The sequence below is a fragment of the Cimex lectularius genome, unplaced genomic scaffold (genome assembly GCF_000648675.2).
Source record: "Cimex lectularius strain Harlan isolate CLEC.00 unplaced genomic scaffold, Clec_2.1 scaffold6, whole genome shotgun sequence".
In the NCBI taxonomy this organism is placed as follows: Eukaryota; Metazoa; Arthropoda; class Insecta; order Hemiptera; family Cimicidae; genus Cimex; species Cimex lectularius.
Window position 1 is genome coordinate 3571856 of NW_019392677.1, and position 15775 is coordinate 3587630.

The window sequence follows — 15775 nt, forward strand, 5'->3', positions numbered from 1 at the left end:
CTGGTGTGACGTAGGTTTAGAAAAACATTTTCTTTATCGTTTTGAACTTTATTAAGATCATCTTCAGGACTCAAAGTGTTTTCTGTGTAGATGTGTGCTTCGTTGAGAAGGCCAGATCGAAACGTTGGCATGATAAAGAAAATGTTTTCCTAAACCTAAGTCACACCAGACCGCATCTCACAATCTTCAAATAATCATTAACTAAAACATTAAATTCACTGATTTTGTGGCCCGCTTGACCTATTAATATATTACAATTAATTAAGGTTTTTAGTTGAGATAAAAAAGTCAATGGCACGAGAGGGATTCGAACCCACGATCTTCGGCTTGATACGCTGCTGCTCTACCACTTGAGCTATCATGACCTCGATCCACCTGGACACCAACTTCCCACCTCAACCGCACCTTTTGAATTTTCCCTCCTTTTTGCCTTTTTTATCTCAACTAAAAATGTTAATTAATTGTAATATATTAATTGGTCAAGCGGACCATGAAATTAGTGAATTTAATGATTTAAAATGAAGTATACTTCACTAAAGCTCTCCGTGGCCATTTCATTTGTCGTCGAGAATCCAATCTGATTACACGACATTTGAAAAATAGCAAAAAGGAGGGAAAATTCAAAAGGTGTGGTTGAAATGGGAAGTTGGTGTCCGGGTGGATCGAGGACACGATAGCTCAAGTGGTAGAGCAGCGGCGTATCAAGCCGAAGATCGTGGGTTCGAATCCCACTCGTGCCATTGACTTTTTTATCTCAACTAAAAACCTTAATTAATTGTAATTAACTAAAACATGATTAAGTACATTTTGACATTCCTAAATTCATAAATGCACCGTTATGCAGATGACTTCCAAATTTACCTTTCCTTCCCATAGTTCTTGACTTGACAAGAGGCAATTGCAAGAGTTCAGGAGGACTTAATCTCAATTAGCTCCTGGACCACTGAAAATGGACTTAACGTGATTGTAGAAAAGTTTTTGGCTTATTTAAATCTATGAAATATTGCTCTCATCGCATTAATGCATGATGTCTAAATTTCACTTTCCTTTTGGCCCCTTGAAGCTGAACTTGTAAGAATTCAAGAAGACTTAAACTCAATTAGCTTCTGGGCCGCTGAAAATTTGAGTCTGGTTAATTCATGAATATTTGTGAAGCGTACAAGAAAACAGACAATAAGCTGAGTAAGGCGAACACTGAATATTGTTGCCCGTCCTTACTAGTCAGGATTCGGCGTACCTTTGCTCAGCATTTTGCGAATCCTGTCTGGAGTCACCTTATCCTTAACAGGCTTGATTCTTTGTAAATTCATTGCATTAAGCCTAAGTTTAAAAGTTTGTTTTTCCTTTGCAAAGTATGATTTTAATGATCATTTTTCAGAAATCTAGGATCAAAGCTCAAAAATTATCACGAAAATGCGATTGGGTTGACATTCTAGGTGAATCCTCTAGTAGTGAGAAGGAAGAGAGTAAATCCAAAGAACTTCATGTTGGTTTTTATTTTTTCATTTATTTTCAGATATAAACAGATAAACAATTATTTAAAAAATAAAATTTTGTAGTTAATTATCGACCTACCATCGCTTGGAATAAGCCTCATATCTAGGAATCCTCCTGAGGAGCTTATATTTGCAAGGCTGAGCTCGATAAAGATCAATGTAGTTCTTATGCCCAACTCGGAATATTTTGACGCCAGTGTACAAGACATTCAAGTGGACAATCAAGTGTTCGAGGCTCAGTGCCCGGTTGTTCTGTACGTCACTCCGATCTCAAGAACTTCAGACACGAATGAGGCTGCAAGACCAGCGTTCAGCATATCAGCCGAGAGGACGCCAACAAAAAAATCCTACAATGCGGATATATTCAAGGTATTTTTTCAACTCATTTGTACTTTTATTGAATATTTAAATCATTTTATTGCAAATTGTTTCTGTTTTATTTTCCAGCATTTAATTGCTAATGTGAAAAACTGCTCGTTAATAATAGACGAGAGGCTGCTTTTAAAACTTGTATTGTTTACCGGCTGGTATTCTGAGGACGAGACTGAAACAACGGACGAAAGCGATTTCGAGACGCGAAGGATACTAGCTGAAGCGGCATCCGTTCATGCCAAACGGTATTATTTTGGCCTTTTGAAAATCGCCCTAACGCAAGTACGTCTGAGCGTGATCACAAGCAACAAACTGAGCGATAGACTGACGGCGATTAAGAAAAAACTCGGTTTGACTCTGATCCGATTTGAGGACGCTGCTGTAGAGCTTGAACCTTTCAACAGGAAACATTGCTTCGAGAATCCACAATTCCTTATCAATTCAATACTCAAACATTACAAGGATGTACGATCTGTCTTATTATTTCATAATTTTACTTTTTTTGACTGAATTTTTAATTTTTAGGAATTAAAATGGCAGGCGGCTACTATTCTAGTGTCAGTGGACTTTTTGGGCAACCCGCTCGGCTTTATCAACGACGTTTCTGAAGGTGTGTCTGGCTTCCTGTCCGAAGGAAACGTCACAAATCTTTTTAAAAACATTGCACACGGGTTTTCAAACTCAGCTGCCAAGGTTACTGGTAAGTTTCTCTATCGATCTAATCTTCCACCAAAGAAATATTTTTGTTTAAACGACGTCGTTTTAAAGAATCACTCGGCGATGGAATTGGCCGTGTGGTCTTTGACGATACTCACGAAGAGAGGCGACAAAAGATCAGAGATGTCCAGACCGGCTCGAGTAGCGACCACCTCATGGCTGGTCTCAAAGGATTTGGTTTCGGTCTCCTCGGCGGTGTCACAAGCGTCTTTAGACAGACTTACGACGGCTACAACAATGACGGGTTGCAGGTAAAAAAAAATCATTTAGTTTATCGAACAATTTTGCGTTTTAAAGTTAACCCATGTAAAAATATATCCTAAAAATTCCTGTCTTAACATGTTAACACAGAGGCGACTCGGGCGTTTTTGACCTGTACCGGACTCTTATTTCCTCATTTGACCCTTTCGCCAATTAACATATCGCCATACAGCTTTCTCTACCTACTTTATTTGGATAGATATTTGCAGTTTTTTTTTTTTTTGCTTTTCTCAAAAATCTATTTCTTTATAAGGATTTTTACGTTCTTTATAACGGGAGTTTTCTTTATAAGTATTGTTACGATATGGCAACTTCTGCCATGCTCAATGGAGAAGGGAATCCCCAGGAAATCAATAATATATTCGGGCGAGACACTATTTGATCCGGGGAAAATAGTGAATCCCAAAAAAAAAAAAAACGAGAATCAATGATAATAAAAACAAACATAAATAATTAATGAATAAACAAAATAAATATCCTGCGCTTGAACCATGAACTCCTAGCTCAAAATCAAAGGCAGCTCCCCTAAGCTACGAGTCTCCTTGATCAGACCCGACTGTTCACTTTGTTCTTATGTACAATTTGAAATATTTAAGCTCCTATTCTTATTCGACTATCCTGAAGAGATAGATCAAAATTGTTTGACTCTTGAGAAACTAGACAAAAAAATAAAAGTTCATTGTCGTCTCAGGGTTTTTTTTTAAACACCCCAATAAAAAAAATGCGGGGTCAGAATATTAAACTTGCCCCCTACAAATTACTTCATAACTTAACATTCCTCAATAAAAATCATGATTTATGTATTTTTTATTCTTAAGGGAACAATTTCCGGTCTGGCGAAAGGAATTGTAGGGACGGTCACAAAGCCAGTTGTCGGCGTTTTGGATCTGGCGACAGAAACGGCAAGTGCCGTTAGGGATTCAAGCAAAAGGTAGAACTTAACAATTTTACTATTTTTCTACTATTATTGTACATACGCAGGTTTTAAATAGTTTAAAATTATATTTCTTGTAAATTGGCATGTTGTACCCTATGATCAAATTGATTGATGGATAGAAATAATTTTTTTTAATACCATTTTAAATTGTCTTTTCACAAATTAAAATTTACATTAGTTCCAGCAAACAAATCCCATCAAGACGGAGGCTTCCGAGGTGTGTGACGAGCCCATCAGGCTTTCTTCCTCCTTACAACAAAAAGCAAAGCCAAGGACAAGAGTTCCTCTACAAGATCAACAATCACAATTATTCAGAGCTGTACGATGCTTATTAAAACGATAAATCAGCGGTCTTTATTATTAATTGTTTGTTTAGGTTTATGGCTTATGAAGTTTTAAGGAGTATCAACGAAGACCTGAGAATAGTAATTTCAAGCGAGAGCCTCCGTGTGTTCAGTTGTAATTCGATATCTAACGGCTTGGTTTGCGTATTTGAAAAACAGTTAGAGTAAGTGGACAAATTTGAACTTTTAAACCTCATTTCATGTTATATTCTTTGAGTTTTTTTTTCCTCTCCAGGGGACTTTACTACTGCAAACCACTCAAAGTGGCCAAGACGCCGAAAGAAGAGGTGCATTATATAGAACTGACTATGAAAGTAGACAATGCGAGTTCAATCATGAGGAGCGACGGCGAAAAGAACGCAAGAGTCAGGTGTGACTCCGAGAGCATCGCTTCTTGGGTAAGGTTTTTTTTATTGGCCATAGACAAATACGCAAATTCTAATTTTTTTGTTTTTAGGTTTCTCAACAGCTCAATTTTGCCAAAGGTAGACACTTAGAGCGTCAGCAGACCCTGATGGGTCGTAGTGATGTACTGGAAGAGTGGACGACACCAGAAAAACAGAACGTACTAATTTTGTACTAGCATGTGATATCCCCCGAGTTTAAAAAAAAATGGACAAAATTTGTACATAATTTTTTGGCTAATTTTTTATGGCAAGAGTATAATTTAGTTTCAAATCAAAAAAAAAAAAAAAAACCTTGCCTTTTAAGTTTTTCTTTTCTTTGGGTCACTTTAGACCGATGTTTACCGTTTTTGTACTTTTAATTAAATTAAATACATATTTTTATAACAAAAAAAATTCAGGTTAGAACCTCTTGTATATATTGTGATAAAGAAATAATTGTCTAAAATCTATCTAAATGTCTTGTTTTATTTTTATTTTTGTGTTCTAAGTTAGTCATTACGTTTATAAAATGTTTTCTTATTTTGAGCTTTAAATTAAATTGATTTATTATGTTTTATTCATGTGCAATTATATATTGCTTGTTAACTCATCAAAACAGTAATAGTAAAAACAAGACATTTATATAATGTTTTTTAGTTAACTATGTATAATAATTGTTTTTAGTCTGATGGCCAAAGGAAACGTTTTCACTTTTTTAATGAGTCCTAATGCTCACTAGTCTTGATATTGTGTTTATACAAAATAAAAATTTAAATTGATATATATATTTATATTTTGATTAGGTTGTAAAATATTTAGTCTTATGTTAATACAAATAAATAACTTTTTTATTGATTTTTTTTTTCTGATATTGTGTTGGGTTGTAGAATAAGTCCTTGTCATTATCGGTTACACAGTACGAAAGGAGGTTAGTTAAGGTGCTGCGACATGCGACTCAGCAGGGTATTTTCTGTTGAAAACAAGTTCAATTACATTCAAAAAATTCAGATTTTTTAAAAAACTTTTTATGTTCATCTCGTAAACTTTGAGGTTTATGAGCTTAATTTTCTGACATTCGGTAGGGTATTTTCTGTTGAAAACAAATACTTAGAAAAAAATTCAGATTGTTTTTACTTATTGTGGTCATCTTGTGAAGAATAAGATTTATGAGCTTAATTTTCCACCAATTGGCAGGGTATTTTCCATTGAAAACAAGTACAAATATATTGAAAAAAATTTATATTTTTTAAAAACTTTTTTGTCCATCTCGTAAACTTTGAAGTTTATGAGCTTAATTTTCTGCCAAACGGTAGGGTATTTTCCATTGAAAACAATTACAAATACATGGAAAAAGAATTAAGATTTTTTTTTTTTTTTTTTGTTCATCTTGTAAATTATGACCTTTACAAACTTAATTTTCCATTGAAAACAAATACATAGAAAAAAAAATCAGATTTTTTTAACTTATTGTGTTCATCTCGTAAACTTTGTGAATTATGAGCTTAATTTTCCACTATCAGCAGGTTATTTTCCGTTGAAAACAATTAGAAAAAATTCAGATTGTTTTACTTATTGTGTCCATCTCGTAAACAATAAGATTTACGAGATTAATTTTCCCTTAATCGGCAAGGTATTTTCCAATGAAAAGAAATATACATTTAAAAAAAAATTTCAGATTGTTTTTACTTTTTATGTTCATCTCGTAAACTTTGAGGTTTACGAGCTTAATTTTCTGCCAATCGGTAGGGTATTTAACATTAAAAACACGTACAAATACATGGACAAAGAATTCAGTTTTTTTTTTTTACTTTTTGTGTTCATCTTGTAAACTATGACATTTACAGCTTAATTTTCCAATGAAAACAAATATACATAGAAAAAATTTCAGATTGTTTTTACTTTTTATGTTCATCTCGTAAACTTTGAGGTTTACGAGCTTAATTTTCCGCCAGTCGGGAGGGTGTTTAACATTGAAAACACGTACAAATACGTAGACAAAGAATTCAGATTTTTTTTTACTTTTTGGGTACATCTTGTAAACTATGACATTTACGAGCTTAATTTTCCAAAGAAAACAAATATACATAGAAAAAAATTTCAGATTGTTTTTACTTCATCTCGTAAACAATAAGATTTACAAGCTGAATTTTTCCCAATTGGCAGAATATTTTCCATTGAAATCAAGTATAAATACATAGAAAAAAATTTTTTTTTAAAACTTTTTGCGTTCATCTTGTAATAAACTATGCGACTTAATTTTGCACCAATCAGCAAGGTATTTTCCATTGAAAACAAGTACAAATACATAGAAAAAAATTTTTGTTTACTTTTTGCGTTCATCTTGTAATAAACTATGCGACTTAATTTTCCACCAATCCATTGAAAACAAGACTGCTATTTTCTTTTAATGATGTTTTTATGCATCAGCAGCCTGGATTGCAGTGGTTAAATCCAGAGGTTGGTTCGCCTTTTCGTTACCCTCCAGACCTATGGATCTAAGTACCATGACAACAATCACTGTTTTGCCACGACGCTCCAATCTTGTATCGCCCCAGGTGCGTACCAAATCAACCTTAAACACTCTAAAGTTTCAAGTACGTCTTTTACTATATTTTGGTCGCAATTTCTGGCAACTAGTGCTGGGATATCTGATACAAAAGCTCGGGGGGGAAAATATATCTTAAGTTTCATGTGAACAACACTAAATCTAGTAAAATAAGAGTACGAAATAGAAAAAGGTGTTAAGTATTATGCAATAGAGAACAAATAAGCATAACAAACTTCTTGATAATATATTTAACATTCCTGCATGAACATTTATTACAAGAATTTAATTTCTTTGCATTTTTTATGTTATCGATCGTAATTATTAAAATCATTTTGGTAACATTTCCAACAGGTACATCGCTCTTTGAAATGTTCTGAATATTTTAGGCTTGTTTACATGCTCAATGTTAAGAATTGATGCAACTTCAAATTTACTGTGTGTGAATACTGCTTTTAAATAGTGGAAAAGCATTTAATATGTACAATGTAGGTGGATACTCATGTTTTATTAATAATGCTAGCCATTTTTTTTTTTTTTTTTTTTTTAATTACAAAGGAAGCACCATCTTTATGTATGGGATAAATAAATATTTTTCAAATGTAAATCAAGCCATGAAAACGTATTATAAATCAGAGCGTTCTTTTTACTAAAGAAAACGTAAAATGATTTTATTTCAATATAACTGAAATGTAACCCACGATGATAGTTTATTATTTAAAAATTATTAACGTGCTTTATAAAAAGAAAAAAAAACCCTAGGGCTGTTATATACAAATTTGGCAGAAATATCACTTAGCAAACAGAAAGTTTCAAGCGTCGTGTAAAGCTGCAAATTTATTCCCTGTTGTAAAATCGTCGCTTTCTTCTTCTTCGTCGTCGCCGTCATCGTCCTTCTCTTCTTCAATCCTGCTCTTGGACGTGCCGGCGAAGATCCTCCTGGCCCGGAAATCTTTCTCGCCGTCTTCGGACTCTTCGTCTTCGGTAGAAAGGTCAGAGTTTTCCTCGATGTTCTGTTCTCTGGCCATGATCCAATCGACCGACTCCACCTCAGGATGGCTTTCCCATTTTTCTTTAAGAAAACAAATATTAAAAAAAAAATCTGATTGTCGAAATAATTAAATTTACATAAAAGAATGCGAGGAAATACCTTTCTCAGCGACATAACCTGGAGGAAGAAGGCAAAGGATAATTCTTCCATCGAGGGTTATACGTAGGATGTTGTTCGCTGCGCGATACGTATCCAAACGTGCTGTCCTTGCAGTATAAAATTTTCTTTTCAGGGCCCAACCTTGCCACAAAAGAAAAAATATTACATTTATCCCTTGTATAAATTAAATATCAGCAAATCGTATTTCTAAAAGGATCCTCGATGTAACATGTTTAGAGCACACAAAGGTTTCTTTATTATTTCAGCAAAATTTTGCCAGTAGACAAAACTCGATATTCTATCAAATTGTCTAATCAAGAAATATTAGACAAAATATTAAAGAAAATGGTATAGGCTTTAAAAGTATTCTCACCATCACAAATATCTATTGCTGACCACTCATCATCATTAGTAGGGTGCTCTAGTTTGAGCATCTTGACTAGGTCGATTCTCTCGGCAAGGTATTTTATAGATGTGTAAGGCTCCCTGAGTTGTGCTATTGGGTAAGAACCCATTAACACCTACCAAAAAAAAAAAAAAAAAAAAAAATTAACATGTTTCAAATAATATAAACTTGAATAATACACTTACCTGGAGTACCTTGGGAACTCGGGATGGGAAGACTAGACCAGGGCAATCGCAAAGCCTTACGTTTGATGTAAGAAATATGGTCTGAAAGTGCTTTGTATGACCGGGTGTACGTGAAACGCTAACGACCTAACAAATTTACACTTTGAGAAATGAAAATTCATCTATTGGATTTTCCAACAATGACTATACCTTTTTACCCATGAGGGCATTTAGAAGCGATGATTTACCAACATTTGGCTGACCGATGCAACCTATTGTTACCATTCCACCTTCAAATTTTTTGAACTCGTAAAAGTTGGTGTCTTGAGATTTTAACTGTAATGTTAATAAAGTCAAATGGTTATTTATCAATGTCAGATGTACTGAACCAAAATCGACATCAATTTGGCTCAGATTAAGGTTAAGTCTGATGAACTCAACTAGTGAATCATGTAAATTGATTAGATTATAGCTTACATTGATCGTTTCTCCGATTTCAACTTGATCATCGTATTCTAAATTCATTTCTTCTTTAATTTTTTCATTCCAAGAAGAGATATCGACTACAATTGAAATAATTTATTACCTGAGAAAGACGAGGAAAAAAATATACAAACCAAATACTCACCCTCGTCTTTGATTATATTTTTACAAGACTCATACAGTTTTTGCGCGCCCTCTGCTGCCATGCGCATTTTCACCTTCCTCCTCCTGACTTGGAGCCCTAACGACTTGACCGATGAACACTGCAGGAGGTTGTAGGACGGAAACGATGTAAACGTAACGATCTCCATTTTTGGATATTTCGTTTTGAAATAGTTTTTCCACGCAACTGTGACAGACGGCAGGGCCAGGTCTATCTTGTTGAGTACAAGGATTATACTTTTGTTCAGTTCTTTTGTGATATAATCATATAGATATGGTGGAAACATCAGAGCCTGAAAAACATCACGGGTAGCATTGAACATTACAAATGACAGTTATTTTAAAAAATTGGACATTTTTATTGACTAGGAAATTAGAAGTAATCTAGTAAAACAAAAAATTAAGCTTAAAGTTTATTTCTAACTTGATCAGTCTGCCTACCTCACTGGGTTTTTTTCTGACAGACTCATTTCTCTAGTCTGTGTGTTATTTTGCTAACCGCATCTTTTTACAAACAATTGCCTCTGATTAAACTGCAAGCCTCACCCTGCATATAACCCTACTGAAGTGGCAGAATGGTTCTGACAGTCAAAACTAGCAAGAAGAGGCAGAAACTTCAATGCATTTTGCAAAGCTTATTAATAAATTGGCAGAATAAATTATTTCTATAATATTATTGAAAATAACTATTAAATGTTTCTTTTTTAATACTTTTTATTAGTTTGGATCATTGTCTTTAAAAACCTTGAGAAATAATGATTTTTCAAGACCAATTTATCGTATACTCATTATTTCTTTAATTGTGGTGTAAGAAATATTAATTGTGGGAAACGTACCGGATATCGGATATCGACTATGATTAAAAGGATGTCGGACATCTCCAGGACCCTCCATAATTGCCTCCATGTTTCAAGATTGAGTTCGAAGTAGCTAAGGTTTTCGTCTCTGAATTTTTCCTCGACGTTCTTTAAATACTCCTAAAAATAAATAACCTCAATTGGTTATTTCCCCCGTGTCATTTTCGACATTATTTGGTCACTGCGTCTCACGGAAAAGTGGCGATTTTCTATAGCGTTTAGCTCCTCCTTCGACATGCTGAAATCCCATGGCGGCCTGGTCGGAAACTTCAGATCAGGAGGAAAGTACTTTTCGGCTTCGATTTCAAGCTCTTCAGGCTTTACAGGCACCAATGACTTTGTTGCTTCTTCCTTCCCTTTTTTGACCTCGGCCTCTGAATCCTTCCGAAACTGGAGATTAAACCTGGATGAATAAATATCAATTAATATTTTAGTAATACCTTGTTTTATATATATAATCTACCATTAGTCATAACAGTGCTGTTGTTTGACTAAACTATTATTACAATTTTTAGGCTAAATACACATTTACTTCAATAAATAGATAAATACATAAATTAATAAATAAATAGATAATTATTTAATATTTAAGTGAATAATAAAAAACATGATGGCATAACACATTTCACATCACACATTTACGCTAATAAATACATTCACTCTCAACACAAATTAGATAAACACAACTGTTATTTCTACATACAACAGAACAACCCCCGGTTCTTCCAAAAATTGGAACAGGGGACCAAATACCCGCTGCTCAAGCAAAATGATCAAATCAGGTGGCATCCCTGCGCGCTCTATGGAATCAAGGAACAGGAATTAGTAGGGACATATCGAGCAACCTTTTTTCTCATGCCAGAAACATACACAAACTTTGGCCTAAAAGTAAGTGTCTGTATGTCAATTTGGTATGGCCTATTCTTAATCTGGTGAGGATGACTCTTCTTCTAAGAGCCAGACCCTCTGAGGGCCACCCATCGACAGTGTTGTTGTTACACGAGAGGCCCAAAGATTTTATAGTTGTTCTTAATTTATTTATTCACATTTTTGGTTTTTTTCTTTTTCTTTAACTAAGTTTGTAACCAAATGGCTTGGATTGCCATAAGACTCCACACCTGACCAAGTAGCAGGCCTAGCGAGGCTTAGCTGTCCCCACCTGAGACTGGATGGTCCAGGCCCTCTGCACTACCAATTATCACGAGAGTTGTACTGATTTGTTAATTATACCTTGCCTTATTACCTTATTCTACATTATTTTCTATTTTCCTTGTTCAACTATTTTTCTTGCTATATGCGACCCTTACCTCGCCTATGCCAACTGGTCATAAGTTTTAATTCTTATCTTTTATTACTTAAACTAGGCGAGCCTTTTTCTATGTTCTTATTTCTTTGGCTTTTGCCTTGCGCCCAAGTTTGGTAAAGTTAATTTAGTTTTCTTCTTAAGCTTATTCCTTATCCTGTTCAGGTCATAAAAGAAATTGATGCCCAACATTAAGGAAAATTCAAGAGTCATAATTATTTATTGTTTATTTGTTATATTTATGATTTATTAATAATGTATATTGCACTGTGCTTTTTTTTATTGATATAATAAGTAAACATATATTGTTTAATGTAAAATATATTTTCGCTTGTTTTTGTTTATGTTTTTATTTTCGACTAATTCTTCTTTTCTATTTTCAATTAAGTTTGATTCATTATTTTCTATATGTATTGTAATAATCCTTAATCAACAACACATTAATTTTTAAGAACTCTATACATTTTAGATTTTTTTTTAAAATTAATACTTTATATCATAACTTCATTACTTTATTTGTTGTAAAATATTTTGAACTTTGATTATTTGGAGATCGTGAGATGCGGTCTGGTGTGATGTAGGTTTTAGAAAAACATTTTCTTTATCGTGCCAACGTTTTGGATCTTTATTGAGATCATCTTCAGGGCCTGGGATTTATAAACATTGTTTAAATTTTACAGATACATACATACGGTGAAGAAGCAGAAAAAAAGTGAATTTATACAATCCTACAAAATTTTAGATAAAAAAAAGTGAATTTATACAATGCTAGAAAATTTTCTAGCATTGTATAAATCATTCTTTTTTTAAATCTACAATTTTCTATCATTGTATAATTCATTTTTTTTTTAATCTAAAATTTTCTAGCATTGTATAAATTCACTTTTTTTCACATCCTACATGTATCTGTAAAATTTAAACAATGTTTATAAATCCCAGGCCCTGAAGATGTTCTCATTAAAGATCGAAACGTTGGTACGATAAAGAATACGTTTTTTCTAAAACCTACGTCACACCAGACCGCATCTCACAATCTCCGAATAATCATTATCTAACGGTCACTAAACACCACACATTTTGAACTTTGTTTTATTGAATGTAAATGTTATCACTTATTTATTATGTACATATTTTATTTCATAACTTTTACTGTTTAGATTGAATCTTTTTCTATTTTTTCATTTCTTTGGCTTCTGCCTGGCGCACAAGTTTGGTAAAATTGATTTAATATTCTCTTTAAATTTATTCCTTATCCTGTTCAAGTCATAAGTTCTTTTTTCAATTTACATTTTGTATTATTCTGCACTTTTGTTATCCTGTTTTCATTCAACTCCAGCAGACGGACTTTTCCATGCCATAATGGTACTTATTTAGTGGCTGTAATTTAATTATACATTATTGGATGTGGAACAAATAAAGTTCCTTTATTCATTTTTTTTTCTCAGTGCATCAAACCTGTGCAATTGTCTCATGAATTTTCTCGGCTTTGGCAAAGGAATGTTCAGTTTTAATCTAGTGTTGAAAAATTCAACAATTACTTGCTCATCCATCAACAGGGGCACTCGGTATATAGGAGAAACATCATAGATACACATAGTACTTGCTCTGGTGGAACATGGCAGAATATAGATATTTTTGATTTGACATTTTCTGCATTCAGTACGGCAAACGATGAGGTCTGTTGAAAGACCAAATCCTCACAGTTCCTTCACACTAGCCTGGGTTGGTTTCGTTTTTGATTCTCCAGCAGATTTAGGCTGAGGCACAAGTGATACATGTGCACAGTGTTTTCCTGCTTCACTCTGAATTGAAATTGCCTAAAAGCCAAAACAAACAGCATTCCTTCACTGTCACCGATCGTTCCACCCAGTTCGATGATGCAAAAATCAGGTTTTTTTGCTCTCTTCGCTCACCGGATGGTTTGCCACTTTTTCAACCCATTCTTGGATCGTATCAGTCACACGAGGAACAACTTGTACAGTTTTCCCTAGGTAGTTTTTATTTTCAATTGAGTTTGGTTCACTGTTCATGTAACATAATAATCCTTAATTAACCACACATCATTTCTTAATTACTTGTATTTTAATTTTTTTAACTTAATACTTTATATCATAACTTCATTACTTTATTTGTTGTAAAATATTTTAATTTTGTTTTATTGTATGTAAATGTTATCACTTATTTATTATGTACATATTTTATTTCCTAATTTCTACTATTTGGATTAGAATTTAACGAATTCAAAGTTACAAATAATTATAAACCAAACACAATTACTTTCCTCTCTTAATGCCAGATTCTGATTTGGCAAGTTATTATCTCGATAATCCCCTTTTAAGTTGGATATACCACCTGACTGAAGACCTTGTTAAACTTATTAAAAGTTGGGGCTTAGGACAGCCATATACTGTTAATAACCTAAGAATTTGCATTAAGGATTATTTTTTTACAAAATTATTTGGTTTGTACTTTCTGACAGACCTATGGATCAAGATATATCTCGACCTAGTTTTCCTTAGGTAGTTGCCTCTTTTTTTTTTTCTTTTTTTTTTTTTGATACCAGGGACTGGAGGAGTTCCCTCCTGAGCACTGCAGCTGAGCTGTACAGCTTATTGTACTTTATCCCTGGCTCCATATTTTGGGGGAGTGCTCGCAACACAAATCTGAACTTGAGCCCCCGTTGTACCGGTGTTCTTCCATCGAAGAAACTCATTTTTGAAGGGGGTTGGGACCAAATTCAGGGTCGCTGAGATCCAATCCCGCCCCTTCCATTGATGAGTGCCGTGTCAATTTCTTTCAATTGCGGCCACCGGTCCCTGTCAGAAAAAGTCCAGAGGCGATGGTGGGGATCGAACCCACGACTGCAAGATCTACTAGCCTAGAGTCTGACGCCTGAACCACTCGGCTACCGCGACCCCCTTAGTTGCTTCTTCCTCCTTAGTATCACATGTTGATGTATCTTACCTGTTGTTATATTGTTATCGCTTGTAAAGTCACATCCAAAAATCTTTCATAATTGCCAAAATCCAAGTGCACTTCCCCTCCATCATCACAAATGTATGTTTCACCATGCTCGTAAGGTTAGAATGTCCCGTATATATTTTAATTGAGGTTACATGAATTCCGCAAGACTTTAAAATGGTGCAGAATGAGCTTGCGAAATAAAGATATTATTTATTATTATATACTACATACACAACACTGGATCAAGTTGTTCTATGGGTTAGTCGGTTCCTACGTAGTCATCACGACTTCGAATTCCGACTTCTGCAATGACGAAACCCGTTGCTAGGAAAACGCAGCTTAACTATATTTAAAAGACTAAATCCACGACGAATGTATGTACGTGTAAAGGAGCTTTTAAAGCCCTTGTACCTTTAAAATAAATAAATGAATTAATGATTCAACAAAATCGAACCTGTTGACGTTGGACTTTCCAGGCCCTTTGGTCGGTTGTCTGTTGATCCTTTGCACAGCCGGTTCGTCATCATCGCTGCTCCTGCTCATCACCAGACTCGGCATCCTCTTTCCTTAAAACGAAAAAAAAAGTAAGCAGAGTCAAAAAGTGTTTATCGTCCGGATGGACCTTAGTTTACCCTGTTTTTTAGCTTTGAGCTGTTCTTTCTTCGCCTTTCCGCTGAAGGGCTTCTTCCTTTGGGGTGCCATCAGCAGCATAAACGTCTGGTGTGTAACATGTGATAAAAGAGTTTACGACCTACTGCTCTACTAGGGTAAACACGTGGGCTACCTCCCGTCAAGTTGCAGGCTGCCTGGAAATCAGAAAAAACATCCCTTTTTTTATTATTTAGTATTTAAATAAATATTTGTTAAATTTAATCAACAATATACTTATAGTTGATCTGAGTAATATATAACATCATGACACATGCAGTTGTCTCATTATCTAATGACCCTTCTAGAACTTACACTCATGTAATTCCTTCTTAGAATTGACTTGAAAAATACTTTGTAACTTCATAATTTACCTTTTTTAAAAATAAAAACTCAAAAAATAATTAGAAAAACGCGAAATTCTGCTATTTTCTCAGCTTGTATCGTGTATTGTAGGAAGGTTCAACAGATTATTGCATATTCCAGTGAATATAAAGTTCAAAACTAAACGCATGTATTTCATGTCTTGCAAATGACACGATAAATGTTTTTTTTTTTTTTTAATTAACAAAGTGATACG

General features: G+C 34.1%; 2 protein-coding genes across 2 annotated transcripts in view; one reads left to right on the plus strand and one right to left on the minus strand.

The window, feature by feature from the left end:
• LOC106673787 (vacuolar protein sorting-associated protein 13D) overlaps positions 1-5332 on the plus strand; it is a 46096-nt gene extending 40764 nt beyond the window's left edge. Inside the window, 10 exon segments of the mRNA XM_024225489.1 lie at positions 1379-1486; positions 1560-1865; positions 1944-2333; positions 2394-2568; positions 2637-2836; positions 3665-3777; positions 3962-4102; positions 4160-4291; positions 4363-4525; positions 4585-5332. Of these exon segments, the coding sequence (XP_024081257.1) occupies positions 1379-1486; positions 1560-1865; positions 1944-2333; positions 2394-2568; positions 2637-2836; positions 3665-3777; positions 3962-4102; positions 4160-4291; positions 4363-4525; positions 4585-4710 (1854 nt within the window). The 3' untranslated portion in view covers positions 4711-5332.
• A 2178-nt stretch (positions 5333-7510) lies between these two features.
• LOC106673618 (guanine nucleotide-binding protein-like 1) lies at positions 7511-15603 on the minus strand. The gene is made up of 12 exons (XM_014405800.2): positions 15511-15603; positions 15180-15353; positions 15002-15113; positions 10473-10683; positions 10260-10400; positions 9407-9716; positions 9256-9341; positions 8989-9114; positions 8800-8925; positions 8582-8729; positions 8209-8349; positions 7511-8130 (listed from the first exon to the last, which is right to left on the minus strand). Exons 2-12 carry the CDS (start codon positions 15256-15258, stop codon positions 7871-7873), a joined length of 1740 nt encoding a protein of 579 aa, XP_014261286.1. The 5' UTR covers positions 15259-15353; positions 15511-15603; the 3' UTR covers positions 7511-7870.
• Positions 15604-15775: the final 172 nt, after the last annotated feature.